The 27,168-nt window shown below is 44.1% G+C and overlaps 1 protein-coding gene across 3 annotated transcripts in view; it reads right to left on the bottom strand.

Annotated features, from left to right (window-relative positions):
- Positions 1 to 24,372: 24,372 nt before the first annotated feature.
- AMPH (amphiphysin) overlaps positions 24,373 to 27,168 on the bottom strand; it is a 259,498-nt gene continuing 256,702 nt past the window's right edge. For all 3 annotated transcript variants that reach the window (XM_047695519.1, XM_047695517.1, XM_047695518.1), the window contains one exon: positions 24,373 to 25,598. In XM_047695519.1, the coding sequence (XP_047551475.1) occupies positions 25,491 to 25,598 (108 nt within the window). In that variant the 3' untranslated portion in view covers positions 24,373 to 25,490. The remainder of the gene's footprint in view (positions 25,599 to 27,168) is intronic.

Genomic DNA, 27,168 nt, shown 5'->3' with positions numbered 1-27,168 from the left:
CATTGGAAAGTAATACCCCAATATGAAAGTGCCCTGTGGTTGGGGACCAGCATTAACTTGGAGTCTGGTTAAAAGCACTGAAAAAGAGCAAAAGATCTTAAGGGGCAACTGGTACAATTGGGTGGTCATGGACAGGGACTTAAGCCCATGTTCCCAGGACAGCCACCGCTGGTGACCACCTGGGTCAGAGAGAGGGTTTTCCATTGCTTGCACCACCACTCATCTGGGTGCTCTACCGGCCCCCACCACACCTGAGAGAGCCTGGAGAGGGTGCTGGGGGCAGTCTCTAGGACTGCAGATTTCTGCGACCTGCATGACGATGGGGTCTGAGTGTTCTCCCACAGGAGCCTGAGCCTGGTGTGGGCGGTAGCAGGCGGTCTCTAGGACCATAGCATTCTGTGACCAGCTGAGGGTATGAACGCTCTCAGCCCATGCCTGAGAGAACCCAGTGCAATCTCTGGTCTGGATCTCTCAGTGGAGGAAGGCTTCCATGAACTGTATGACCATGGGGTATGAGGGCCCGTCGCATGGGCCTGGACTACAGACAGCAGTCCTGGCAAAGGCAGCCACCAGAAGCAGGCTCCCTGGACCAATATGGCTGGAGGTTTTAGTGGCACGGAAGTGAAAAGTGTGGGATTCGGGAGACCACTGAGACGGCTGGGGGTGTGCGCTGCCTGTGGAAGGTTACACTGTGCAGCGGAGTTTGCAGAGGGGGAGCTTGTGTGTTCTGGACCACCCAGAGGGGAGCAGACTGTGGCTTCTCTCTAAAGTGGAGGGAGGTTTGGCTGCAAACAGTTTGCATTCCACTAAACCTCCAAAAAGCCACAAAAAACCACCAAAGAACAAAACTTCCAGAGAACAAAAGCCGGTTTCCAGAGCCCAGCACCTTGATAACTTGAAGGGCTACTTAACCCAAGCAAGATTGATGGGAGAACAACATAGCAGACCCCTCCCCCAGAAGGCAAGCCAAAAGAACAAGAGGACAACCACCACAGGGTTCCCATAAAACTGTAAAACCACAACATCAGGGGAAAACAATATTTTAAGCTCCAGTATTGCCCTGAGACCTGCATATTTCATAGGTACAACTTTTATTTTTAATTCATTCCCACTATTCTAATTCTTCTTAATTTTATTAACCTGTTTACAAACACAATGAGAGGTTCAATACAATAACTTTCACAATAACCTTTAACTTGAATTTTTTTCATACATATACCTGTGTTTTTCTTTTACTTTTCTTTTTTCTTTGTTTTTAATTAATATACATATAGATATAAGCTTCAGGGTAATCCTTTTTCCCTATTCAACACTACCCCTATATATAAACCAATTTTAATTTCCCTTCATCTCAGGAAAGTTGAGTCTTTTAACAAAGATACCAAGATACACCTAGGAAGAACCGAAATAACCTTCCTTGCCCACATCGAGTGTTTATAACGACCCTCCCATATTATTCCTCTGTCAGTGTTTCTGTGTATTTTTTATGTTCTGGTATTATAGAAATCTTGTTTTCGGGTTTCATTTTGGCTGGGTTCTTCTGTTTTTCTAGTCATTTCCTTTTGAAGTTCTTTTTGTTTGTCGTTTTTGTTTATACACCTTATAAATCTTAGTTTTGGGGTTCATTTTGGCTGGGTCTTCTCTCTTTTTTTCCTCTTTCTCTCTCTTTTTCTTTTTTCTTCCTTTTTGGTGATGGCTTCCGACTGCTCCAAAATGTTCCAGGGTGCACCTTGCCTGGATTGTGTTTGATATACTCAGCTACACATCCCCTCAGCCATCTCTCACCAAAATGACTGTGAGGAGGAACACCCAACAGAGGAAAAATTCAGAGACTGAGCCCTCTCCATGAGAACTATTGGATACGGACATGAACAGTATGTCAGAAAGGGAATTCTGGGTAACAATTATCCAGGCAATGGCTAGGTTGGAGAAAACCATTAGTGACAACATAGCACCTCTAAGGGAGGAAGTGAGATCCGACCTGGCAGAAATTAAAAATGGTATCATAGAGATCCACTCTAATCTAAATACTCTAACAGCTGGGTTAACCAAGGCAGAAGATAGAATTAGTAGTCTAGAGGACACACTGATAGAGAAAAAGGATCAGGAGGAAGCCTGGAACAAACAGCTTAGAAACCATGACAACAGAATTAGAGAAATAAATGATGCCATGGAAGGTTCCAATGGCAGAATTATTGGGATCCATGAGGGGTGGAGAAAGAGAAGACTAGAATATATAGTAGAACAAATTCTGGGTGAGAATTTCCCCAATCTGGGGAATGGAACAAGAGTTTGTGTCCTAGAGGCAGAAAGGAAACCCACCAAGATCAATGAATCTAGAAAGACCTCCAGACACTTGGTTGTGAAACTCACAAATTGTAAATTTAGACAAGAGATCCTAAGGGCAGTTGGGGGAAGAGATTCCTTATGTACAGAGGAAGGTCCATCAGAATAACGTCAGACCTGTCCAGAGAAACATGGCAAGCCAGAAAGGGCTGGCAAGATGTAATCAGGTCAGTAAATGAGAACACATGGCCAAGACTACTTTATCCAAAAAGGCTGACATTCAAAATGGATGGAGAGATAAGGATCTTCCAAGACTGGCAAGGTTAAAGAGTATGTGACCACCAAGCTGGCACTACAAGAAATATTAAGGGGGGGGGGGTTCTATAAAAGGAGAAAGAACCTAAGTGTGGCCTGGAAGAAAAATTTACAGAGATAATCTATAGAAAGAAGGACTTCACAGGCAACATTATGTCAATAAATATGTATCTTTCAATAACCACTCTCAATGTGACTGGCCTAAATGTGCCCATAAAATGGCACAGGGTTGCAGATTGGATAAAATGACAGGACCCATCCATATGCTGTCTACAAGAGACCCATTTGGAACCTAAAGATACAATAAGACTGAAAATGAAGGGATAGAGAACCATCTTTCATGACAATGGGCCTCAAGGGAAAGCTGGGATAGTGATTCTCATATCAGATAAATTAGATTTTAAGCTAAACACTGTAGACAGAGTTACAGAAGGACACTACATCATTCTTAAAGAGTCTATCCACCAGGAAGATCTAACAATTGTAAATATTTATTTCCCCAACTTGGGAGCAGTCAACTACATAAGACAACTGTTAATCAAGATAAAGAGTCATATTGATATGAATGCTTTAATAGTAGGGGATTTTAACATGCCTCTCTCAGTAATAGAGAGATCACCCAGTAGAAAATCAATAAAGAAACAAGAGCATTGAATGGCACATTGAACCAGATGGACCTCATAGATATATACAGAACATTCCACCCTAAAACAACAGAACTCATTCTCCTCGAGGGCACATTCTCCAGAATAGACCACACACTGGGTCACAAATCAGGTCTCAACTGATACCAAAAGATTGAGATTATTCCCTGCATATTCTCAGATCACAGTGCTTTGAAAGTGAAACTCAACCACAAGAAAATTTTGGAAGGAATTTGGACACTTGGAAGCTAAAGATCAACCTGCTCAAGAATATTAGGATCAACCAGGAAATCAAAGAAGAACTTAAACAATTCATGGAAACCAATAAAAATGAAGACACATTTACCCAAAAGCAATGGGATACAGCAAAAGCAGTCCTAAGGGGGAAATACATAGCCATCAAGCCTCATTCAAAAAACTGATAAATCCCGAATACACCAGCTCTCTTTACACCTTAAAGAACTAGAAAATCAACAACAAATTAGGCCAACGCCACACACAAGTGGGGAAATAATCAAGATTAAGGCAGAGATTAATGAGTTGGAAACTAGAGGCACAGTAGAACACATCAATGAAACTAGAAGCTGGTTCATTGAAAGAATCAATAAGATCAATAAACCATTGGCCAAACTAGTCAAACAGAAAAGAAAGAGCACCCAGTTTAATAAAATTATGATTGAAAGGGGAGTTACCACGACTAACGCCAACGAAATAGAAAAAAAAAAAATCAGAAAGTATTATCAACAGGTATGTGCCAATAAATTAAACAACAAAGAAGAAATGGAGACGTTCCCGGAAGCCTATAAACTTCCAAGAATGAAACAGGAAGAAATTGACAACCTGAATAGATCAATATCTAGTAACAGGATTGAAGCAGTGATCAAAAACCTCCCAAAAGACAAGAGCCCAGGACCTGATGGGTTCCTAGGGAAGTCTACAAAACATTTAAAGGAGAAATAATATCTGTTCCCCTGAAGCTGTTTCAAAAAAGGGAAACAGAAGGAATATTTACAGACTCTTTCTATGAAGCCAGCATCACCCTGATCTCCAAACCAGGCAAAGATCCATCATAAAGGAGAATTTCAGACCAATGTCCCTGATGAATGTGGATGCTAAGATTCTCAACCAGATCCTAGCTAATAGGATCGAACAGTACATTAAAAAGATTATTCACCATGACCAGGTGGGATATATCCTTGGGATGTGATTGTGGTTCAGCATTAACAAATCAATCAATGTGATAGAACAAATCAATAAGAGAAGAGAGAAGAACCACATGGTCCTCTCATTGATCCAGAAAAAAACATTTGACAAAATACAGCACCTGTTCCTGATTAAAACTCTTTAAACTATAGGGATAGAGGGAATATTCCTCAACTTCATAAAATCTACCTATGAAAAACCCACAGCGAATAGCATCCTCAATGGGGGAAAAGCTGACAGCCTTCCTTTTGAGATCAGGACCACGACAAGGATGCCCATTCTCGCCACTGTTGTTCAACATAGTACTACCAGTCCTAGCAACAGCAGTTAGAAAACAAAAAATAAATAAAATGTATTTGAATTGGCAATGAAGAAGTCAAACTCTCTTCGCAGATGACATGATACTTTATATGGAACACCCAAAACACTCCAGCCCCAAACTACTAAATCTCACATAGCAATTTAGTAATATGGCAGGACACAAATTAAATGTATAGAAATCAGTTGCTTTCCCATAAACTAACAATGAAAACATAGAAAGGGAAATTAGAGAATCGATTCCATTTACTATAGCGCCAAGATCATAAAATACCTGGGAATAAACCTAACCAAAGAGGTAAAGGATCTGTACTCAAGCAACTACAGAACACTCATGAAAGAAATTGAAGAAGACACAAAAATATGGAAAACCATTCCATGTTCATGGATCAGAAAAATAAACATTGTTAAAATGTCTATGTTGCCAGAGAAATCTGTACTCTCAATGCCATCCTGATAAAAATTCCACCATCTATTTTCAAAGTGCTGGAACAAACAATTTTAAAGTTTGTTTGGAACCAGAAAAGACCCTGAATTGCTAAAGAAATGTTAAAAAGAAAAACAAAACTGGGGACATCACGTTGCCTGACTTTAAGCTTTACTACAAAGCTGTGATCACTAAGGTGACATTGTACTGGCACAAAAACAGACACATAGACCAGTGGAACAGAGTAGAGAGCCCAGATATGGCCCTGCAACTCCATGGTCAAATAATCTTCAACAGAGCAGGAAAAAATATCTAGTGGAAAAAATACAGTCTCTTCAATTAAACGTGCTGGGAAAATTGGACAGCTGTGTATAGAAGGAAACTTGACCATTCTCTTACACCATACACAAAGATAAACTCGAAATAGATAAAATAACTCAACGTGAGGCGGGAATCTATTGAAATCCTAGAGGAGAACATAGGCAGTAACCTCTTCTTCATTGGCCACAGCAACTTCTTTCAAGACATGTCTCCAAAAGCAACGGAAACAAAAGTGAAAGTGAACTTTTGGGACTTCATCATGATCAAAAGCTTCTGCACAGCAAAGGAAACAGTCATCAAAACAAAGAGGCAACCCACGGAATGGGAGAAGATAGTCGCAAATGGCAATACACAAAAAGGGCTGATGTCCAAGATCTATAATGAACTCCTTAAACTGAACACTTAAACAGATAATCACATCAGCAAATGGGCAGAAGATATGAAGAGACACTTCTCCAATGAAGACATACAAATGGCTAACAGACACGTGAAAAAGTGCTCATCATCAATAGCCATCAGGGAATTTTGAATCAGAACCACATTGAGATACCACCTTACATCAGTTAAAATGGCCAAAATGAGCAAGACAGGAAACAACAAGTGTTTGGAGAGGATGTGGAGAAAGGGGAACCCTCTTAATTTACACTGTTGGTGGGAATGCAAGTTGGTGCAGCCACTTTGGAGAACAGTGTGGAGTTTCCTTATGAAATTAAAAATAGAGCTGCCTTATGACCCTGCAACTGTATACTACTGGGTATTTACCCCAAAGATAGAGATGTAGTGAAAACAAGGGCTATCTGTACCCCAATGTTCATAGCAGCAATGGCCACAGTTGCCAAACTATGGAAAGAGCCAAGATCCCCTTCAACAGATGAATGTATAAAGAAGATATGGTCCATACATACAATGGAATATTATGCCTCCATCAGAAATGATGCATACCCAACTTTTGTATCAACACGGACGGGACTGGGGGAGTTTATGCTGAGTGAAATAAGTCAAGGAGAGAGTCAATTATTATATGGTTTCACTTATTTGCAGAGCATAAGGAATAACATGGAGGACACTTGGAAAAGGAAAGGATAAGTGAGTTGGGGGAAATTAGTGGGGGAGATGAACCATGAGAGACTGTGGACTCTGGGAAACAAACTGTGGTTTTTGGAGGGGAGAGGGGAGTGGAGGTTAGGTGAGCCTGTTGGTGGGTATTATGGAGGGCATGTATTGCATGGAGCACTGGGTGTGGTGCATAAACAATGAATCTTGGAACAACGAAAAAATTAAATTAATTTAAAAAAAGAAATCTTGTGAGTACAGTGTCAAAGTCTTGAGGTAACTCCTCCAAATCTTTTGAAATCTCATCCTCATCACACCAGGTCTCATTGCAAATACTGTGAGATCTCACACATATCTTGTGAGATTTCTACCCAAATCTCAGGAAAAGTTAGTCCAAAGCTCATGAGAGCTCTTCCAAATCTTGTGAAAACTCAGTCCAAATCTCCTGAGAACTCAGGCCAAATCTTGTGATATCTCCAGCACATCTCCTGAGATTTTTAGCCAAATCTCCTAAGATCTGATTCGAAATCTTATGAAGACAGTGTCCAAATCTCATGAAATCTCATCCAAATCTCACCAGATCTCATTCCAAATCTCATGAGATCTTAGTCCATATCTTGTGAGATCTCAGACCAAATCTTGTGATATCTCATGGACATCTCATGAGATTTCTTCCCAAGCTCGTGAGATCTTATTCCAGATCTCCTGAGTACTCATCCAGATCTCATGAGAATTCAGTCCCAATATCATATCTCACACATCTCATGAGATTTCTACCTAAATTTCATATTATTCCAAATCTCATGATTTCTCACCCACGTCTCACTAGATCTCATTCCAAATCTCGTGAGATCTTAATCCAAATCTCATGAGATCTCAGTCCAAATCTTATGATAACCCAGGAACCTCTCACAAGATTTCAACACAAATCTTGCCAAATCTCATGAGAACTCAGTCTGATCTCATTCAAATCCTGTCAAAGCCCTCTAGGAAGGGCAGCACTCTCTCCCTGAGTGATCCAAGGGGTTTCCTCGCCTTCGCTTATTGTGGGGTCAGAACCCATTGCACTCTTTCCAACTTGCTTCCTCCCCCTGACTTTTTTCTGTGAGTTGGGCTTCCTTCCCGTCTGGGCTGCATGGCTTCCCAATCCCCCAACTCAGGACTCTGAACCTCGCTTCTGCCTCCAACAGTGCAGATTGTTTCCTTCCTTCCCTCCAGCTATGCAGATTGCTTCCTTACTCCTCCAATCCTCTTCCTAATTGTTCAAAGGAGTTGAACGTTGATCTAGTTGTATTCAAAGGACACTGCAAGTTCTGGATCCCCCTACTACTCTGTCTTCTTAGAAAATTAACACACCCACTAGCTTCTGTTTTAAAGAAAGTTACTGTTACTTTAGGAACACTTTAAACACAATGTAGTTCCAGGGAGTTTCCCTGCTATGTATATATGTATACTATGTATACACATACACATCTGAGTGAAAATGATGTTAGTTTCAAGTAGGTAAGCACATGCCTTTTCCTAATGCTTCTACACATAATTAAAAAAAACAACAACTATATATTCATGAAAGGGAGATATTCCTTGATAAGTGGTTTAAACACAGTGTTGTTATGAGGAATTCAACCAATCTTTTTTAGTAGCCTTATCCATACAAGATAAAACACTTACATTCTAAGGAAAAGAAGATGTATGCATGGAATATTGATAAAAAAAAAACCGTGTAGTTTCGAGAACGTACTCACAATGCCATTTTGTTGTGTTAAAACTACAGTTGTGAAAACCCTTCTTAACTTTACAAAATCCTGATGTTTCTTGAAGATGTTTAAGGACATTATCGTTTCAAGGAATGAAGTACAAGGCTAATTTCTAGGGATTATACACATAAGTTTATGAACATGCATGTGAAAAAGGAAGTTGTTTCTTAACTGATTCTTAAAGCATAAAGTAGTTTCAGGAATTTAAGCACATTTTAAAAAAATTTGCTAAGTGTACTCACATAATGTTCAAATGAAAAGAAGATGTTAATTCAAGGACACTTTAAGCAGAGTGTAGTTTCAAGGAAGTAAACACATGGATTTTGCCTAGTTGTTTTACATATTGTATCACATATATCACATTATAACACTCGTCTTGTTGCAGAAAATCTGAGGTGACCGAGGAAACCCAAACGGCACATGGAGAGATGGGAGAACACAGCTTTATTAATGCCAGCGGTCTCGGTGGGATCGTTCCCAAAGACTGAGCATCCGACAGGGTTTGGAGTGAGTTTTTATGGTTACAGACAATGGGGCATGGTAGCAGGGTGTTTTGGAGGTCTCTCACTGGACACTTTCCCAGTTCCCCAAGGCCAATGGCCCTTTCTTGTGGAGGTATAATCTATGTGGAGGCATCTCAGGAGAGTGCTAAATCACCTCAAGGGCGGTTTCTCTTTCTTTTCTTATTCAAACAAGACCAGGCTTCTGGATTTTTCTTCTGTCTCAGCAGGAACAATGACTTGTTATCTTATCTTAGTCCAAGGAATGGCTATTTGGTCTTTTCTTGGCCTTAGCTAGAGCAAAGGGGGGCCAGGGATGGAAAGGGGCTGGAGGCGGGAGTCTCTATCTGCCTCACTATCTTAATGAAGGGAATATGTTACTTGACAAATGGTTTTAAGCACCCTGCAGTTTCAACGAGGCACATAGGATAGGACTTCCAGGACTATGTCAAATAACATGCAAAAGAATGAAACTGGACTCTCATGCTGTACACAAAAAAGAAACTCCACATGGATGAATGACCTAAATGTGAGACACGGATCCATCAAGATCTTAGAGGAGAACAGAGGCAGAAACTTCTTTGACCTAGGCTGCAGCAAGTTCTTGTGAGACACAGCTCCAAGGCAAAGGAAACAAAAGGAGAAATGGCCTACTGGGACATCATCAGGACACAAAGCTTTGGCACAACAAAGGAAAGAGTCAACCAAACTAAACTATGACATATGGGATGGGAGAAGATATTTGCAAATGACTTACCAGATAAAAGGCTAGTATCCAAAACCAGTCAAGAACTTATCAAACTCAACACCTGAAAAACAAAAACTCCAGTCACGAAATGGGCAGAAGACATAAACAGAAATTTCTCCATAAAAGACATACAAATGGTTAACAGACATCTGAAATAATGCTCCATATCACTTGGCATCAGGGAGCTACAAATTAAAACTGCAATGAGACACCACCTCACACTAAGAATGGTTAAAATGAACAACTCAGGAAACGACAGCTGTTGGCAAGGATGTGGAGAAAGGGGTACTCTCTCATACTGTTGGTGGGAATGCAAACAGGTGCAGCCACTCTGGAAAACTTTACAGAGGTTCCTCAAAAACATAAAAATATAATAAGCCTATGATAGAGTGATTGCACTACTAGGTATTTCTTTGAAAGATACAAAAGTACTGATTTGAAGAGGCACATGAACCTCAGTGCTTAGGGCAGGAATGTCCAAATAGCCAAACTATGGATAGAACCCAGATGTCCATCAAAAGATGAATGGATAAAGAAACTGATACACACACACACACACACACACACACACACACACACGAATACTACTCAGCCATCAAAAAGAATGACATCTTGTCCTTTCATGCTAAATAAAATAGGTCAGTCAGAGAAAGACAAATACATATGATTTCACTCAGATTTATCATTTAAGGAACAGAACGGATGAACATGGGAGAAGGCAGTGAAAGATAAAATAAGATGAAAACAGTGAGGCACACAATAAGAAAACTGTAGGAAACAAAATAAGGGTTTGCTGGAAGGGAGTTGGGTGGGGGGGGGGATGGGATAACTGGGTGATGGGCATTAAAGAGGTCTTAACTCTGGGAAACTCTAGGAAACAGATCGAAATTTGCTGGAAGGGAGGCGGTTGGGGGGATGGGGTCATTCTGTGATGGGCATCACACTTGATGGTGTGAACATTCAGTCTTATATGCAACTGATGAATCACTCAATTCTACTTCTGAAACTAAACTAAACTAAACTAAACTATTAGAAGAGAGCAGAGGCAGTAACTTCTTTGATTTCGGTTGTACAGAAAACTTAATACGTATGTCTCCTGGGGTAAGGGAAACAGATTAAAAATAAGGTATTTGGGCAATAAAGGCAACCCTCAGGATAGGAGAAGATATTTGCAAAGGACCCATCTAGTAAATGATAAGATCCAAAGTAGATAAAGAACTTATAGCATGAACACTCAAAAAACAAATTATCCAGTTTTAATAGTGGGCAAAAAAGCATGAATGAATTCTTTCCAAAGAAGACTTCCAGATGGCCAACATACCCATGAAAAGTTGCTCACTATCACTCATCATCAGGGAAATACAAATCCAAAGTCCAATCAGAATGGCTAAAATTAACAACACAGGAAACAATAGGTGTCAGTGAGAATACAAGGAAAGGGGAAAGGGGAACCCATTTACATGTTGGTGGGAATGCTGCTACAACCACACTGCACAACAGTGTGGAAATTTCTCAAACACTTAAAAACGGAACTACCCTACAACTCAGCAATTGCAACTCTGGATACTTCTCCAACAGATACAAAAATACAGACTCAAAGGGCACAAGCATCCCCATGTTTATAGCAAGCTTATCAACAATAGGCAAACAATAGGAAGAGCTCAACTGTCCATCCATTGAGGACTGGATAAAGGAGTTGTGATATATATGGACTTGTTTATATACTTGAACATAGGCAGCTAGAGTGTTGTGTTAATGAAATAAGTCAGACAGAGAAAGACGAATAACATAGGATTTCACTCATATGTGGAATTTAAGAAAAAAAGAGATGTCTGCATCTTCCTGAAACAAGATGAACCCTGAGAGAAGCATTCCACACAGATCCGGACATCAAAACATAAGCATGTGTAGCCTGTTCCTCACCTTGCCCTTCCACACCTATGACCCAAAATGCTTCTATCTTTGCGGGGAAGGATGGTAGCTGAGGGGCGGGTTCTCCAAAGAGTTGTTTCTTAGAGTTCAGGGTCTGGCGCATGGTCCCTATGCTTCCACGTGGACAGGCGGAGAAGCCGCTGATGTCCTCCTGAGACAAAGGGCACAGGTCATGCCTGCCTTCCCTCCAGACTGCTTTCTCAGGGTAGAGTATGGGGCCCTGCCCCATTCATGCTCTCCTAGGCACAAGAGGCCAGGGCTTCTGTCTCCACAGAGCTTCAGTGGAAGAAGCTTCCTTGCAAACGGCTTATTTTTCTTAGAGTTCAGTGGCTCGCCCTTCCCTTCAACTCTAGACAGTAAAAAAAAAAAAAAAAAAAAAAATCACTTTTCTGCCCTCCAGGGACCATGTACTACCATCTTCAGTCCTGTTGCTCAGGAATGAGGGGGCAGGCATGGCTCTTTTCATAAGCAAGCACCCACAGGCCCGGCACAGGGGATGCCCATGGAAGGAGGGGATCGCTCTGGGCTGTTTTTCCAAGAGTGCGATGGAGCAGTGCGACAGCAGCGCTTTTTCCACCTGTCCCTGGGGCAGCCTTGGGGTGGCTACCAGGCTCCCGCACCTGAACTCGCAGAAACATCTCCGTGGAGGAACAGCCAGTCGTCTACCGTCTTTCTCCAGAATGTTGTAGTGTTTGCGGTAGCAATGGACGCTTTTGAAGAGGCAGTGACTGTCTCCCACAGGCTTATCGTCTCGTCTCAGTGCCCCGGCGGAGTGCCGTGCTACTATGGCCTCTCCTCTCATCTCGGGACCATTCCTTGCTGCTGCTTCCTCTCCTAGGCTTTGGGCGTTCGCCCTCTCCTGACAGAGAAGAAGAGTTCCGGGAGAGTTGGTGCCTCTTCGGCCTTCCTCCTGGGGCCCAGGTTTGGGCCCTGGACTCACACCACCTCAGCGACGTCAGGAGACGTAGCCTCGTGCCTGCAGCAGCGTGCGTCGCCCAGGGTGGCACTCTGCACAGACTGGCTGCTCCAGGGTTAGCCAGGGCCTGGCCTTTTCCTGTCGCATTCAGGCAGACTCAGGAACAGGCCTGCACCTTCCCAAGATGAGAGGAGAGGCAACTGGAGTTCTGCACACCACCCGGGACCTGGGATGGTGAGCCTGTGGGGGACTATCCCCCTGCCTTCCCCAGGACCCCTGCCACCGCAGACGCTGCCACATCCTGGAAGAAGACAGTAGCGGATTGAGCATTCCTCCAGGGACCTTTTCTACAAGTTCAGGGTCGGGTGCCTGGTGGGTCCCCGGAGGTTGCCTCAGGGACAGGTGGCCTAGGCGCTGCTGTCACCCTGGCTGTAGAGGCACAGGACAGGCCTGCTTTCTGTCCAGACTCCTTTGTCAATGTGGAGCACGCGCCCCTGCACTAGTCTTTCCCTGGTGTCTCCTTAGCAGCCAGCCTTCTGTCTCCCCGCACAGGGAGTGGGTGACACTTGTCTTGCCACCAGCTTGATGTTCCTCAGAGGGCTGGCTCTCCTACTTCGCATCAGTTTCCCGACTGCAATGCCAAGGGCTCCTCTGCCCTCTGGTGGCGGAGTGCTGTGCTCTCCCCAGACGTGCTCCTGGGGACCCTGGTGACAGGTGTGTCCCTTTCCTTAAGGCTGTTACCACAGGCACGACCACGCTTCTCTCTCAGGCAGACAGGATGTCCGGGCAAAGAGGATTTCGCTCTTGGGTGGTCTCTCCCACCGCGCTGCGGAGCACTAGGCTCAGGCAAGCAGCAGCAGCCAACAGACCCGACTCTGATTTCCCAGCGAATGCTCAGCTTTCGCAGAGGTTTTCAGCGCGGCGTGAACCCCACTTCGCTGCTGCTTCCTCAACAAGGCTTGGGGCGTTCACTGTCTCGTGTAAGGGAAGAAGAGTTGGTGCCTCTTGGGCCTTGCTTCCCAGGTCCCAGGTTCCGGCCTTGGGCTCACACTGCCTCGCCGACATCAGGAGATGCTGCCTCGTCCCTACAGTAGCATGGGTCACCCAGGGTGGCACTCTGTGCAGACTGCCTTCTCCCAGTTTAGCCAGGGCCTGGCCTTTTCCTTTCACGTTCAGGCGGACTTGGCAACAGCCCTGCGTCTTTCCAAGAAGAGAGGAGAGGCCACAGGAGCACTCCATACCACCCGGGCCCTGGGACGGTGAGCCTGTGGGGGACTGTCCCCGCTCCTTCCCCGGACACCCCTGCCACCGCAAACACTGCCACATCCTGGAGGAATATGGTAGGTGACTGCCCGTTCTTCCAGGGAGCTGTTTCTGCAAGTTCATGTTCGGGCGCCTGATGGCACCCAATGGCTGCCCCAGGGACAGGGGACAGAGCACGCGCCCCTGTCCTAGTCGTCCCCTCATGTGTCCTTAGCAGACAGGGCTTCTGTTTCCCCGCACAGTGAGTGGGTGACACTTGTCTTGCCACCGGCCTGCGGTTCCTCAGAGGGCCGGCTCTCCTGCTTCCTTTCAGCTTCCTGAGTTTAATAGAAATCGGTTATCTGTCCCCCGGATCGTGTCCTGCCATCTCCCCAAGTCATTTCCTCTGGCTTCATAAGCATATGTGCCCGTTTCTTAAGTGTGCACCCATAGACTTGGATATCCTTCTCTTTTCCACATAGGGATGTCCTTGTAAGGGAAATTTTCCTCCATTTTTTTTTTTCTCTGAAGTCGTGATGGCGCACTTGGCTTGGGCGTCCACATGCCCCTGGCCAGAACTAGTGCTCGGGTTTAGGTTAGGTCCTGGGATCATTTAGGCATTTATCAAATTTCATGGAAGGAAAGGCCCTGGGGACTGAATGGCGGGCTGTCATCACGGGCTTGAGAAGGTGGCTTCCTATGGGAACCTTGGGAGGAGGTCTTAGCTTCTCCAAGTTTTCGATTCTTTTGGGCACCCTGATCTCCAGCAACCTCCGCGCACATTCTAGGCACCGGAATTTCTGTGGTTAGCCCTTGCCTGAGTACCCCGGCTTTCTTCAGACATCTACAATCCTTTTTGGCCCCCGGGCCAGGGTTCTGGACCTAAAGACAACATCGCCCGTTTGCAGAGGACCACAGAAACCACCCCATCCTGAGCGCTTGTTGTAGGGCTCTAACGTTAGGGGAAGGTTCAGGCTTCGGCTGTAGCTCTCCGGCAGTGTCTCTGTCCCCTAATTAGGCCACCCTTCAGATTTAGGCCTACGGTCCCACGGACGCATGGTTGCACAGCGGCATGTTTTCCTCCCGTGCTCCTGATTGCTGAGTGTGCGCTGCGTGAGGGTGGAGGAAGACAGCTCCATTGTGCCTAAGACAGAGCAAGGGCTCTCACATAGACCAGACCTTCAAGCCGGGCTCGGTAAGAGTTACATACCGGGAAATGGGAAACGACTCCCCCATGGCGGCACGGAGCCTGCAGTCAGGGTTAAGGTGGGGGGGGGCGGGGGCGGCGTGTCTGAGGGAAGAGGGCCTTTGGGGGACTCCAGGTTCAGGTTCGCATTGGAACCATGCCCTCAGCTCCACGGGGTCTGCTGTGCAAGGTTTCCTCGCTTGTGTCACGTGAGCTAGCCATGGGAGGCTCAGGCTTCGGGTGTGACCTCGAGGGGGAAACTCGGAGCGATGCTTCGTTGGAACTCTGTGTCCAGATTCCTATGCTCAGCAAATCCCCTGGATTTCAAGCAACCCACTTTGCCTCTTGCTGTTCCCTCCACAGGTTCGTCTAGCGGGTAAGTCTGAGGCAGCAGGCACCCGGGGTTCAGGCTTGGAGGCTCTGTCAGTCAGTTGCACCTCCAGGGCTAAGTGAGGTTGGTGGCTGGGGAGCCAAAGGAGCCCATCCAGCAGCAGCGCACAGACCTGGCTCTGAGGCCTGAGTTAAGGCTGAGCTTTCTCAGAGTTTCTTGGCGCTAAGCGGATGGCGCCTTGCGCTTCCTCACACAGCCTATTGACAGAACCATGTGCTTCTTGTCCTCTATTATATTAATGTGGTGTAACACCTTGATGGTTTTGCAGATGTCCAACCATCCTTTAGCCCAGGAATTAATTCCACTTGGCCACGGTAAGTAATCCTCCTATAGTACTCTTGGATTCTATGGGCTAGTATCTTGGTGAAAATTTTTGCAGCCATTTTCATCAGTTTAGTTGCCTATAATTCTCTTTTTTGGTAGGGTCTTTGTCTCGTTTGATGATCAAGATAATTTAGACCTCACAGAATGAGTTCAGAAGTCTTCTGTCCATTTCTATTTTTTTGGAAAACTTTCAGAAGAAAAAGGATTCATTGTTTTTTAATGCTGGGTAGGATTTCCGTGGAAAGCCATCTGGCCCTGGGATCTAGTTGATAGCGTTTTGAGGACTTCTTCAATTGCAGGTGATGGGTCTGTTCGGCTTTTCTATTTCTTCCTGATTCAGTTTTGGTAGTTTCTATGATTCTAGGAATTTGTCCATTTCTGCCAGATTGCTTTGTTTTTTGGCATGGAGTTGCATATGATATTCTCTTATTGTATTTCTGCAGTGTGGGTTGTGATCTTTCCTCTTTCACTCAGTTCATTCTTTTATCATCTTGCTGACCACAGGTTTCTCAATCTTCTTAATTCTGTCAGAGTTCACTTGTGTCCTACTGTTGTCGTTTTTTGTTTTGTTTTGTTTTGGTTTTGTTTTGTTTTTTTGGATTCCCTATCACTGATTTCTGCACTAATCTTTAGTATTTCTCTTCCCCTGCTGGACTTTGGCTTTCATTGATGCTCTCTTTCCAGCTCCTTTAGGTTACATTGTGTATTTCAGGCTTTTCTTGTTTTTTTTTGTTATTTTGTTTTTGTTTTTTTAGAAGGATCTGTTCTCCTCTATTCTTTCCTCCTAGAACCACTTTTGCTGCTGTCCCAAGTTTTTGGACTGTTGTGTTTTCTTTTTCATTTACTTCCAAGTATTTTTCAAATTCTTCTTTATCTTCCTTCTTCTTTCCTTCTTTATTAATTTTAATATTCTTCTTCTATTTACTCATTGACCTTTTTATTCATTTGTTTAATATTTATTAATCAAGTATTTTTAAAATACCAAGAATTTTTAATATTCTTCTTCAACTTCCTCCTTGTACTTTTTATTCATTCATTGGATGTTTATTAACCTCCATGTATTTGTGGTTCATCTAAATGTTTCATTGTGGTTTCCTTTAAGCATTGTGGTCTGAAAATATGCGTGGTATAATCTCAATTTTTTTAAAAGATTTTATTTATTTGACAGACAGAGATCACAAGCAGGCAGAGAGGCAGGCAGAGAGAGGGTAAGCAGGCTCCCTGCGGAGCAGAGAGCCCAATGTGGGGCTTGATCCCAGGACCCTGAGATCATGACCTGAGCTGAAGGCAGAGGCTTAACCCACTGAGCCACCCAGGCACCTGCAAAGAAAATTCTTAAAACAAAATGTAACAAGAAAAATCTCCACCAGAGTGGTAAAGAACCCATAAAGCTCCAGCATGGGAAGAAGGGCATTGTTGGTACCAGACATAATTCATGGAGCACCAGGGACCCAAGAGACCATGTGGGGAGAGAAGAAGAGAGAAATGTTAAATTTCATCCTCTGGCCCTGTATTTGTTACTGGTAATTATAATGTGTGTATATAGATGTTTTAAAATTAATATTGATAGTGTTAGGCAGCAAGATATCAGTGTAAGGGGAATATACAAACATATAATTTTTAATGATTAGTAAAAACTCTGTGATGTGTCACTTGAATTCTTGTCTCTAAATATTGCTCTTTTTCGATATATCCACTGAAAAAAAGGAGAGCAATAGTAATCTAGAAGTGAGTACGCCTAACATCTATGTTGTGGCATCAAATACCATTTCTTTCTCCAAGTACCAGGGCTCAGATGAGAAGTGACTGAAAACAGAAATAACACAACCATAAACAAATCAACCACTTCCCTGTCCATTTCCATACAGACTATATCTTAGACTACACAGAGTTTATGCATGACAGCTCTTCTCTATGGAATTTTTACCACCACTAAGTGCAGGAAGAATCAGAGAGAATTCGAGAATTAGGAAATCACCCCCATGTAACAACTAAGGAGACACTGGGTCAGACACATGTCCTCAGGCAGTCCCCAGCTCCCTCACTGACACTGGTGCTTCTCCTACTGCCCTTCTTTGTCCCTCCTCCCTACCGATCCCTGCTCCTCACCTCCCTCTGTCCCCGTGGCTGTGTCCATGCTCTTTCTTTGTCTCCTGTCCTGTTGCTGTCTGTCCCTCTGTGTCTTTCTCTCTGTCACCCATTCTAGCTGGGTCTCCTTCTCCTGCTTTATTTCTCTTATCTCTCCTTTGTCTCCTCCTGATATCTCTCTGTGTGTCCCTCTTCTGTCTCTGTACTTCTGTCTCCCAATGTCTGTCTGCCCAACTCTACTCCCTAGTTCCTTCATCTATTGACATCTCTCTTATCTATTTTACATTCTCTCTCTCTCTCCCTCTCTCTGCCTCCCTTTCCATGGTCACAGTAGCTACTTTAAATTCTCTGTCTTTCCATCTGTGTACTTCTCTGTCTCATGATGACCACTCTCTGCTGCTCTCAGCGCTCTCTTCATATGAGCCTCTTCTGTCCATCATTCTTTTTCTTCTCTCTGGTCCTCTTGTTGGGTCTCCTGGGGCCTGTGGGATACAGGTTTGTGCTTGCTATGGTCGGATGGGTCCAACTCACAAATGTACATTTACTCCCTCGCCTTCTCCTGATGATCACACCTGGCACACACCAAGAGATCAGATCGATAATAGTGGTGATAGAACTGTCACCAGCATTGTTACCCTAGGGACATGGTCATGCATACACACTAGTGCTTACATTTCTATCTCAGCTGGCTATGAGATGAGGTACTACCTAGGAACATGTGGGTAATAGTTTATTTATCATGAACTATTAAAATGTCCTGTGATTTCATGACCTCTGAAAGAGACAGATCAGTAATGTTCTTAATGAGCTTTGTGAGGACACATCCCTCTGTATGGTGAGCACTCAGACAAAGGCCTGGAAGATGCTAGGTGACGATTATATATATATATAGTATGTTTTAGCAGAGTTTTATAAAGGCATTAGTAAAATTGAATTACTTATTGTGTTCCTTACATAGAAGATGAGAAGAAACTCAGTGAACAGAATATTCAGGTAGTCAGTCTGGGCTGAGACTTGGATGGGAATATGACAACACAAATCACGATTCAACACACAGGCCTGAAATAGGGATTGACAGGGTCGTCGATCCAGTAAGTAATATCAAATCACTTTATTGAGTATCAGACACTGTACATATTGATTCCTTCCCTGCAAGTATAAAGCAGGAGTTATTAGTCCAATCTACAGATGAGACAAGGCCTAAGGAGGTTGAATCACTTACTTGAGATTGTCTGGCTAAGGCAGAGCATACAGAGAACTTCAAGTTGGCCAGGCTCTCAAAGACTGTGCCCTACCTAACCCACTTGGATATTTGTGAGTCAGGAATTATTTTCTGTCCTCACTGAGCTGTTGCTTTGAATGCAAAAATGTGATCTGTTTAGACTAGCCATTTGTTTTTAATTCTGTGCTTCCTGCTTAAAAAGTCCAGTTTTGAGTGTATTGTTACTTACACTGACTTCTAATCCCTCTGCTGGCCATTCCAGGTATATCACCCACTTTGTAGTCCTCTTTATTGATCCCCAGGTAAGTAAGGTCCGTTACAGCAAAGGATCAGCTTAGTGAGTGGAGGGGCCCAGAAATACAATGCCGGAGCCCTGTTTTACCAATTGTATAAATAGTGTGCTTGGTAATCTTAGGTAAGTGGCTTCTTCTGGCAGGTTTCTTTTGTCCCCAGCCTCAAATGAAAGGATTATGTTATGTTTGTGAAAACTATCGAGTACTGCTGGTAAATAATGAATCTTTACATTTATATAAAGGGCGTACTGTTCCTGTCAGCCTATCCCTGCTCCTTCTTCACTGTTCCTCACTGCATTAATTCATACACCGCAGTGACAGACACTCATGCTGCTGCCCAGACTGGCTGTCACCAGCAAGGCTGTCCCCGACAGCTCAGGGGCTCTTCCGGGAGTAAGCATTTCCCCTGGCATCTGATCCCAGGGTGGCTGAACCCTGGAAATACACAGACGCATTCTCCATAAACACTGCCCATGCTGTGTTGTCTGACAGTGAAGTTTTTACTGACTTGATGGCTCCCACAGAGCATCCCCTTGCTTGAGGAGGTTATGGGCTCCTGTCTGAGGATGAGGAAGCTGAGGGTCTCTGTTTATACCTGATGTTCATGAAGTATCTCCCTCAGTGATGAGGTCCTCCACGTGCTTCAAGTGAAGCAAAAGGGAGGCTGGCTCGCCGAGGCTACAGCACACAGCAGAGCCAGGCCCCCTGTGCTGTGGCCGGCCCGCATGTCCTGCCTGTGAACCCTGGAGTCAGTGCTCCCCCCGCCGTTTCTCAGCTCATCTGCACAGAGGAAAATCAGCAGCTACCTCATAGGTTCGTGAAGATTAAATAATATGATACATGAAGAACACTTAGGAGCATGTTGGGCAAATATTGTTCATTATTATTACATTTCCTAGTAACAGTAAATTATTAATATTATAAATACAAATACAGATAAAATATATAACCATTAGATTATTGAATTATTAAAATTAATTAAGATCATAAAACAAATTTGTGTCTTTTAGATATTTATCTCTTGTGAGGTTAGTTTGTTACAAATCTGTCTAAACTGTCAGAAGCACTTTCATTAAATAGGATTTCTCAATTCTGTACTCAAACTTCATCCACAAATTTTGCATTCTTTTGAGTTTCGTTTAAGAAAGCTTTTCCCTCTCCAATATCACAAAAGCATTTTCTCTCATTTATTGTTATATTCAGTTCCAGATCTTAGCTTGGTGTATCTGGACTCCTCTGAACTAACACATCTCGCAGTCTCTCCTTTATTTGAACTGAGGCACTTGAACATAAGGCTCATGGCGTGGATTCAGAATACAGAGACTTCAGCAGTTAGTGGAGGGAGTAAAGGGGAACTTACATCGTCTATAACTGAATAGGTTCATGCAGGGGAGTGAGCTGGGGGCAAAGGCTTTGTTGAGGAGGTGGGACAAGAGGGCAGGGGTGCTGCACCAGGGTGAGCAGAGTGTACAGGTGCGGTGAGAGGGCAGCAGGGACAGTGTGAAGAGGAACAGAGGACAAATACTGGGGAACATGTGGAGGGCATTGAAAACCAAGCAGAGGCTTGGGGATAAGATATGAAACACAGATAATCATCATTAGGGTGTATGTGTATGAGACAGAGGGAGAGACGGGGGCGGGGAGAGGAGGAGGACAGTGGTCCCATTTGGACATCAGGGTTTGTAAACTAGTTTGGGGACTGCAGAAAAACTGGGAAAAGGGGAAGCAGGGAGGTCAGGGGGACATTAAAGACCAAGGTCTTCCCTGGCAGGGATGAGGACCACTCCTAGGTCAGGTTGCAGCACTTGCATGATTCCGTGAGGGAGGAGGCACTGGCAGGGGTCTGTTGTCTGGAAAATGAAGCACCCACGTTTGCAGGCCCGGCGCTCTGAAGAAAAGAGGACCCTCAGGGGTGCACTGTGGTGGCATTTTGAAAGAAGTTCATTGATGCAAAGTCTCAGTGAATGTGGCCCCTGTGTGCAGTAATGTACACTGAACAAGAACTTGACAAATGTTTCATGAATAAATGCACATGTGGGCTTGGGAGCCATAATTGGACACTCTGAAGGAAACATTCTCTGGACAACTGGAACATACACCAAGGGACTGAGGATCATGGAGCCCCACCTGACCCCCACCTCCAGCATACACTGGAGAAGCAAGAAAAATTCGCAAATGTGACAGAGAAGGAACAGAGCAAGAAAACAAGAAGATGCTTTCTTGGGCCTAGGCTTTGGAGAGGTTTGGCGGCATCATCAAATGCCACAGAAATCACTTGGTCACGGGCAGGTTTCTGCAGAGCAGAGCCCAGGACACAGAGTATAATGGTATTTATCCCTGGGGCAGGGAGGGCATGAGCCATCTGCCAGGCAGCAGTGTCCTTGGACATGGTGCTCCTACCCTGCACCTGCTTTCTGTGGCTTTCCAGTACATTAACAAGTGTTCTTACAGAGCGCAGAGCAGCCCACCCTGGCAGGCGGCAGAGAAATAAGGACACAGCTCCGACCTGACCTACAAGCACGAGACCGCCTGAGTGTTGGACCTGAGTTCTCAGGGGACTGGGAATGTGCTGGGTTCTAGGGAACAGGAGACTTTAGATATCTTTTTAAAGAGCTTCGGGGTACCTGGCCTTCCTCTTGATTTGCAAAGATTTAAGGGTTGTGTCTCAATCAGCATTTAAGCTGAAAACAGTCACCCTGTGCTGCCATCAAGCAAATGAGAAAAGGGTAAGCCAGGAGTCACAATCTATTGGGGTGGACTAGTGAGCTTACTCAAGCGCACTCGGGGGGCTTTTATGAACAACGCATCAGCCTTGGCGTGTGCCTTGAGTGCTGCTGCTCTCAAGTAGCCCGGGGTTCTCCTGGAGGCATCACATGCAGGACAAGAAGAAAGTAGGTCTGAATCAGGCCAGGGGCAAGGATGAATGGAAGCCCATGGCTGTGAACTTCCGAGGTTTGCTGAGAGACTATCAGCCACCGTCTTCTCCACACAGCCACCAGATGTCTGCTTCCATTTACCCAAGTCCCAGGAAGACTGTGGTGTGTGCCACCTTCAGGGGGATGCGTGGCCCTCATATCCAAAGTTTGGCATGTCATGTTTATAAGCAACTCAGCTAGGTTCTGGGTAAACACCAGAAGGCATCTTGGGCTCCTCTAGAAAGATCAGTGGAGTACCAGGAAGGCACACAAGCCTGTGTGGAAGGCTTCCAAGTGTTCAGCCACGTGACTCAAGTGTGGCATCAGCACTGAGGTGCAGCCTTTGTACCTTACTGATCTCTCATAAATGTTGCAGTTTCCCCAAGGCTGTTTCTTTGCTGGGCCATCACCATGGGCTGTGGGGTCTTGCTGTGAGTTCTCCCAACAGCCTGATCAGAGGCGTCTGTATGTGACACAAGAGGGCTCAGCATTCAGGGCCAGCACCCCCGTTTCCCCTCAGCGCAGGCCATGGTAGAGATAGTGGCAGTGTTTGGGTTCCCTCAGAGACTGTCCCCACCCTGTCAGGAGCAGACGATGGTGGAAGCAGTGTGACTGCATGGTGCATGGAGCTATGCCCATCTCTGGGCTCCAGTTGTGCTGAGATACCATTAAAATTCAAAGCGAGAGAGGGCTTGTTCAGCAATTATAAACATCACTCAGGATTAAATGAGAGTCTGTTTCTGATACTGGTAGGGATGCCAGTTGGGTGTCTGTTCAATAATACCCACAGGCTTGCTCTGTGTGATTCTTTGAAGGGCCTTGGAATTATTCGGAAGTCCACGTGCCACTGGGTTTAAAGAGAAATCTGAAAACACAAAGAGTGGGTGTGGGTAGGGCTTGCTGGGTCAGGGCCATTTGGAGTAAAGCATTGCTACAGATTTGCCAACATATGACCCCGGTATGTGCCTGTGATGGTTTGGTGACCTCAGAACTTGAGCCAGACTAACTGAGAAAGAGACGGGCAAAGAGCTTCCACACTAGTAACCCCATGTCCCCTAGAGAATCTATTGAGTGGAAAAGAAAATTCACACCATTTCTGTGTACATTTCTGGAAAAGACCCATTTCCCATCCTCTTCCCCCTCAGCCTCATTTTCAGTGTCTTGGACAATCAAGAATCATGAATATTTTTGAAGGAAAAATTTTGACTACTCTTCTTTGGTGTTGAAATTAAACCAGAACAAAATGACTAAGTAAGCACCTGCCATTTTGGAAGGACTTGTTAAATTCATCTAGGAATGTTACAGGTGTGGGCAAAACCTACCTAAGAAACCACGTGCCGCCAGGCTGCACACCTGGGGAGCCACTATGGTGTTAGGGAGAGCGCGAGAGGGACTGCAGAGTAACTGCTCTGGGAGAGGCAGCAATCGTATTTCAAGAACATCAGGTGCGTTTTATTACAAGAATTGAAATTTCAGTCCAATTGGTAACTTGTCCGTGTACTCCAATATCAGAAGCAGCTTCCTACTATCAATCTCATATTGCTGCAATTTATTTGTTGAATAACCAGCTATGCTACTGGGAAGTGCTCATTGTTCTCTTGCGCTAAAGGAGCGTTCACGATGATCCAACTTTCCTGTCCATTTGCCCCTAGAAAAATCCTGGATCAATAACAGCTATTTCCCTGTTAGGAAACCTGGAAGTTGGTAATCCACCAGAACTGGCGTCACAAATCAGAAACACGTAGCAAATTCATGAGTGTAATAACGCCCACTCTTGACCAGCTTACATTGTGTACAGGTTTATACCAGCACGAAAAAGAGTAAATCGAATAAAAGATGTTTGTTTTAAGAATTCTCTTCTCTGAACAGTGGCCCAGTGAATTGACTTTTCCATTCCAGGTGATCTATCTGTTTTCAAGTACCTACAAGCATCAACATAGCAGAAAGAAAAGTGACTGAAAAAATGAGCTGGTGGCAGAGGAAAGTGCTGATTATGAAGGTCATCAGATTTTCGGGGATACGCGGTTGGGTCACAGCTGGCACCTAGAGGGGCCTCAGTCCACAGCTGTTATTTGTGCTGCAGTCATCGCTGGGTGATCAACAATGACCGGGGGAAAGGGCTTTGGGGAAGGGAGGCAGGTTCTGGAGCATAACCAGAGGAATAAGCATATTTCCGCACAAATAACAACTCCAACCTGTTTCAGTGTCCTAGTACTCGTAGTATCCATACCCTGTTTCAAGTAGTGCCTCCAACTGAACCAAACTTTCTGAAACAAATGACTCCGCAGAAAGAGGTAAGTAATTGCTGGAGGTTACCGAAGGTTTATTTGGAATGACACAGCACTGAAAACATAACTGTTACAGATGACCTGTGGATACAGCATACATCACCTATCTTGTTTTAGGGCAATCCGAGAAGATGAGTTGCATAAATATTAAGAGTTGGAAATATATAGGAGCTTTTTTTTTTTTTAATAGTGTTCTTTGGGGGTGGACATTGATGCCCCATCAGCCAGCCAACCTTTGAAAGGGAACACGACAGAGCTGCTCATCCCAACTAGCTTAACTCCAACCACAGCAGCTGGAAGCTTAGATAACAAAGCTCTGCTTTCTCCAGAGGGATGGCAGCCAGGACATGCTATCTGTCACTGCGTCCTGACAACCACATTACAAAACACAGATACTGTCGACTGTTTTGGCAATGGGATGGCTGGTTTTGCCCTGAGGCAAAACTGCACCTCGAATGCCAGACAGAGCAAGAGCAATGCATGTATCAATGACACTCGGGAGGCAAAGAGCTATGATGGAACGAAAGGAAGCAACTATGTATATGTAGCTTCGTGCATACACATAGATCCGCGAGTGACGGCAACTAGCATGTGGAACTGTGTGGCCAGATACACAGAGAGAGGGAGGTGCTGGAACAGAATGTTCTGCACAGCAGTTGAGTTTGAAACACAGTCAACTTGAAAGGGAGAGAGAGCACGTGCTCACACCTGTGCAGGGGAAGATAATCTTGTACTACAGGAAAATTCGCCACATCTTCGGCAGGGCAGCCACTCAGGACCATACACTTGGAGCAGAGAAATGAAGGTTCTGGTCTGGAGAAAGCTACTTTAGAAATGGTGCGAAGGGATCAAGGACAAGAGTCTCCACAGCTTGGACAAAGCACAAAGAAACCTGTTATGGATAACGTGGGAAACAGTGAGGACTTTTCTGTAATTTACTTGTTTTTCTTTTCTTTTCTTTTCTTTTTTTTTTTGCACACATGCTCCACTGATATCTTTCCAAGCTTTGTCTGGCACCAGCCTGTACATCATTAAGAGTGCAACAGCGAAGGTGAACTCTTTGGGTTTTCATGGAAGTTTAAAAACCCCAAAACCAGGCTCTTTCTTTAATATTCTTGGCCCTAATCCAGGCGCCGGGTGAAGTTCTCTGGAAAGAGGCCTTTGTAGGTGGCAAGGTCTCTGTACTGAAGCCAGTCTGATTCCTTCACTCCTACCAGCCAGCCTGCATCCTGCAAGACAAAGACAGGGCATTCAAGGACCAAGAAACTACTGGAAAAATCTGCACTGCCAACAGCTGACAGTTAACAAAGTAATTTAGCGTAGTGATCCTGTACCAGGATGTGACATTATATATTAGCCAGTGTGCTGAGATAGGTCAGTGGGGAGGGTTGTCCCAAATAGGTTGCTAGATAAAAAATAAATAACAATTTTTAAAAAATAATTATAAATAAATAAATAATTGAAAATAAAAATAAAAATAAATAAATAAACAAATAACAACAAACATTTGAGATGATTTATTTTCTGGATCTGTGAAAGCTAACTGTTAATACAAATGGTATAATTTTGTCTAAAGTAGAGCTCATTGACGTTAACTGGATTATGACGAGTTCTTAAGGAAGAGAAAAGGATTAGATTGCTAGCCAGGCAGAGAGGACACCACGTGAAAACATGTAATGCATAGGAAGGCTCCCTATCCTGTAGGTCACAGTAAAAAGTGACAGAGGATCGAGGTCAGAATACAGTGTGGATGAGGCCATGGGAGGTTTCGTATTCCATCCCGAAGCACTGGCTTATAGGAGAGAACTTTGTGCCCCCAGCTCACATCATGTGACCCAAATAAACCAGCATACCCAGGGCTTATCAAATAATAGCCACTACATCTGGGTACCTGCTCTCACTATCCCCCCTGCTGTTGCTGTTATAATCTCTCATTTTTCAAGTTTATATGAACTACAAAGCAGTTTGTTGTCATGACATTCTTGCTGGAAATATTCACATAGTCTTTATGTATCCTTTATCAATTATTCCTCCAAAACATTGGTCCATCTTACAGGAGTAACATAATAAGAATCAAGACATTTAGCCACAGAAAGAAAACTGAAACCACCATGTGTGGCCATTCAGCTTGAGAGACAATATGTTAAAATGAGGAATGGAGGCTGTTATTTGCCCTTGGCCTCTTGCAGATAAGCAGAGCCTGGCTGGAAAAGGCTGAGTGGAAGAACAGCATGAAACATACAGACTGTATAATGCACAAACCAGCAGGAAATGACTCGTCTTGATTATGTTAACCAGTCCATGAAACAGATCCCATTTAGGATGAGGGATGGCCAGATTTAATCTGAAGCAATTCCCGACAGAGTTCAAGTACATCAGATAAAATGAGGTCTCCAAAATTAAACAAAGAAGCTGAACACATTCCCTCTTGATGTAATCTGAGACTATAAACTGATGCTGCTATACTAGCAAGATAAGCATTTAGACAGGCCAATTTTTGAAGGCAGAAAAAAAAAAAAAACGGAGAAAAAGATGACTTAATAAAATGACTGATAATATCCTGGCTAGGAGGAAGAGTGCCCTCTTTAAAATTATGATGTTCTATATGTGAAGGGCGAAGTTATACTTAAAATAAATGATGATAATTCAATTTTTTCTGAATCTCTGGCAGCATCTAAAAGGCCATATTTTCCCCCACAAGTGTCTATAGTTGACTTTATTTACAATGAGTGAAAAATCTAATGGAGCCAAGCAGAGTCATGCATTTTAAAATTGTTTCAATAAAGAAAAAAGTTAAGA

Source organism: Lutra lutra, chromosome 11 (genome assembly GCF_902655055.1).
Source record: "Lutra lutra chromosome 11, mLutLut1.2, whole genome shotgun sequence".
Taxonomy (NCBI): domain Eukaryota; kingdom Metazoa; phylum Chordata; class Mammalia; order Carnivora; family Mustelidae; genus Lutra; species Lutra lutra.
The sequence above is the reverse complement of the archived record's forward strand: the minus strand, read 5'-3'. Positions and strand labels throughout refer to the sequence as shown.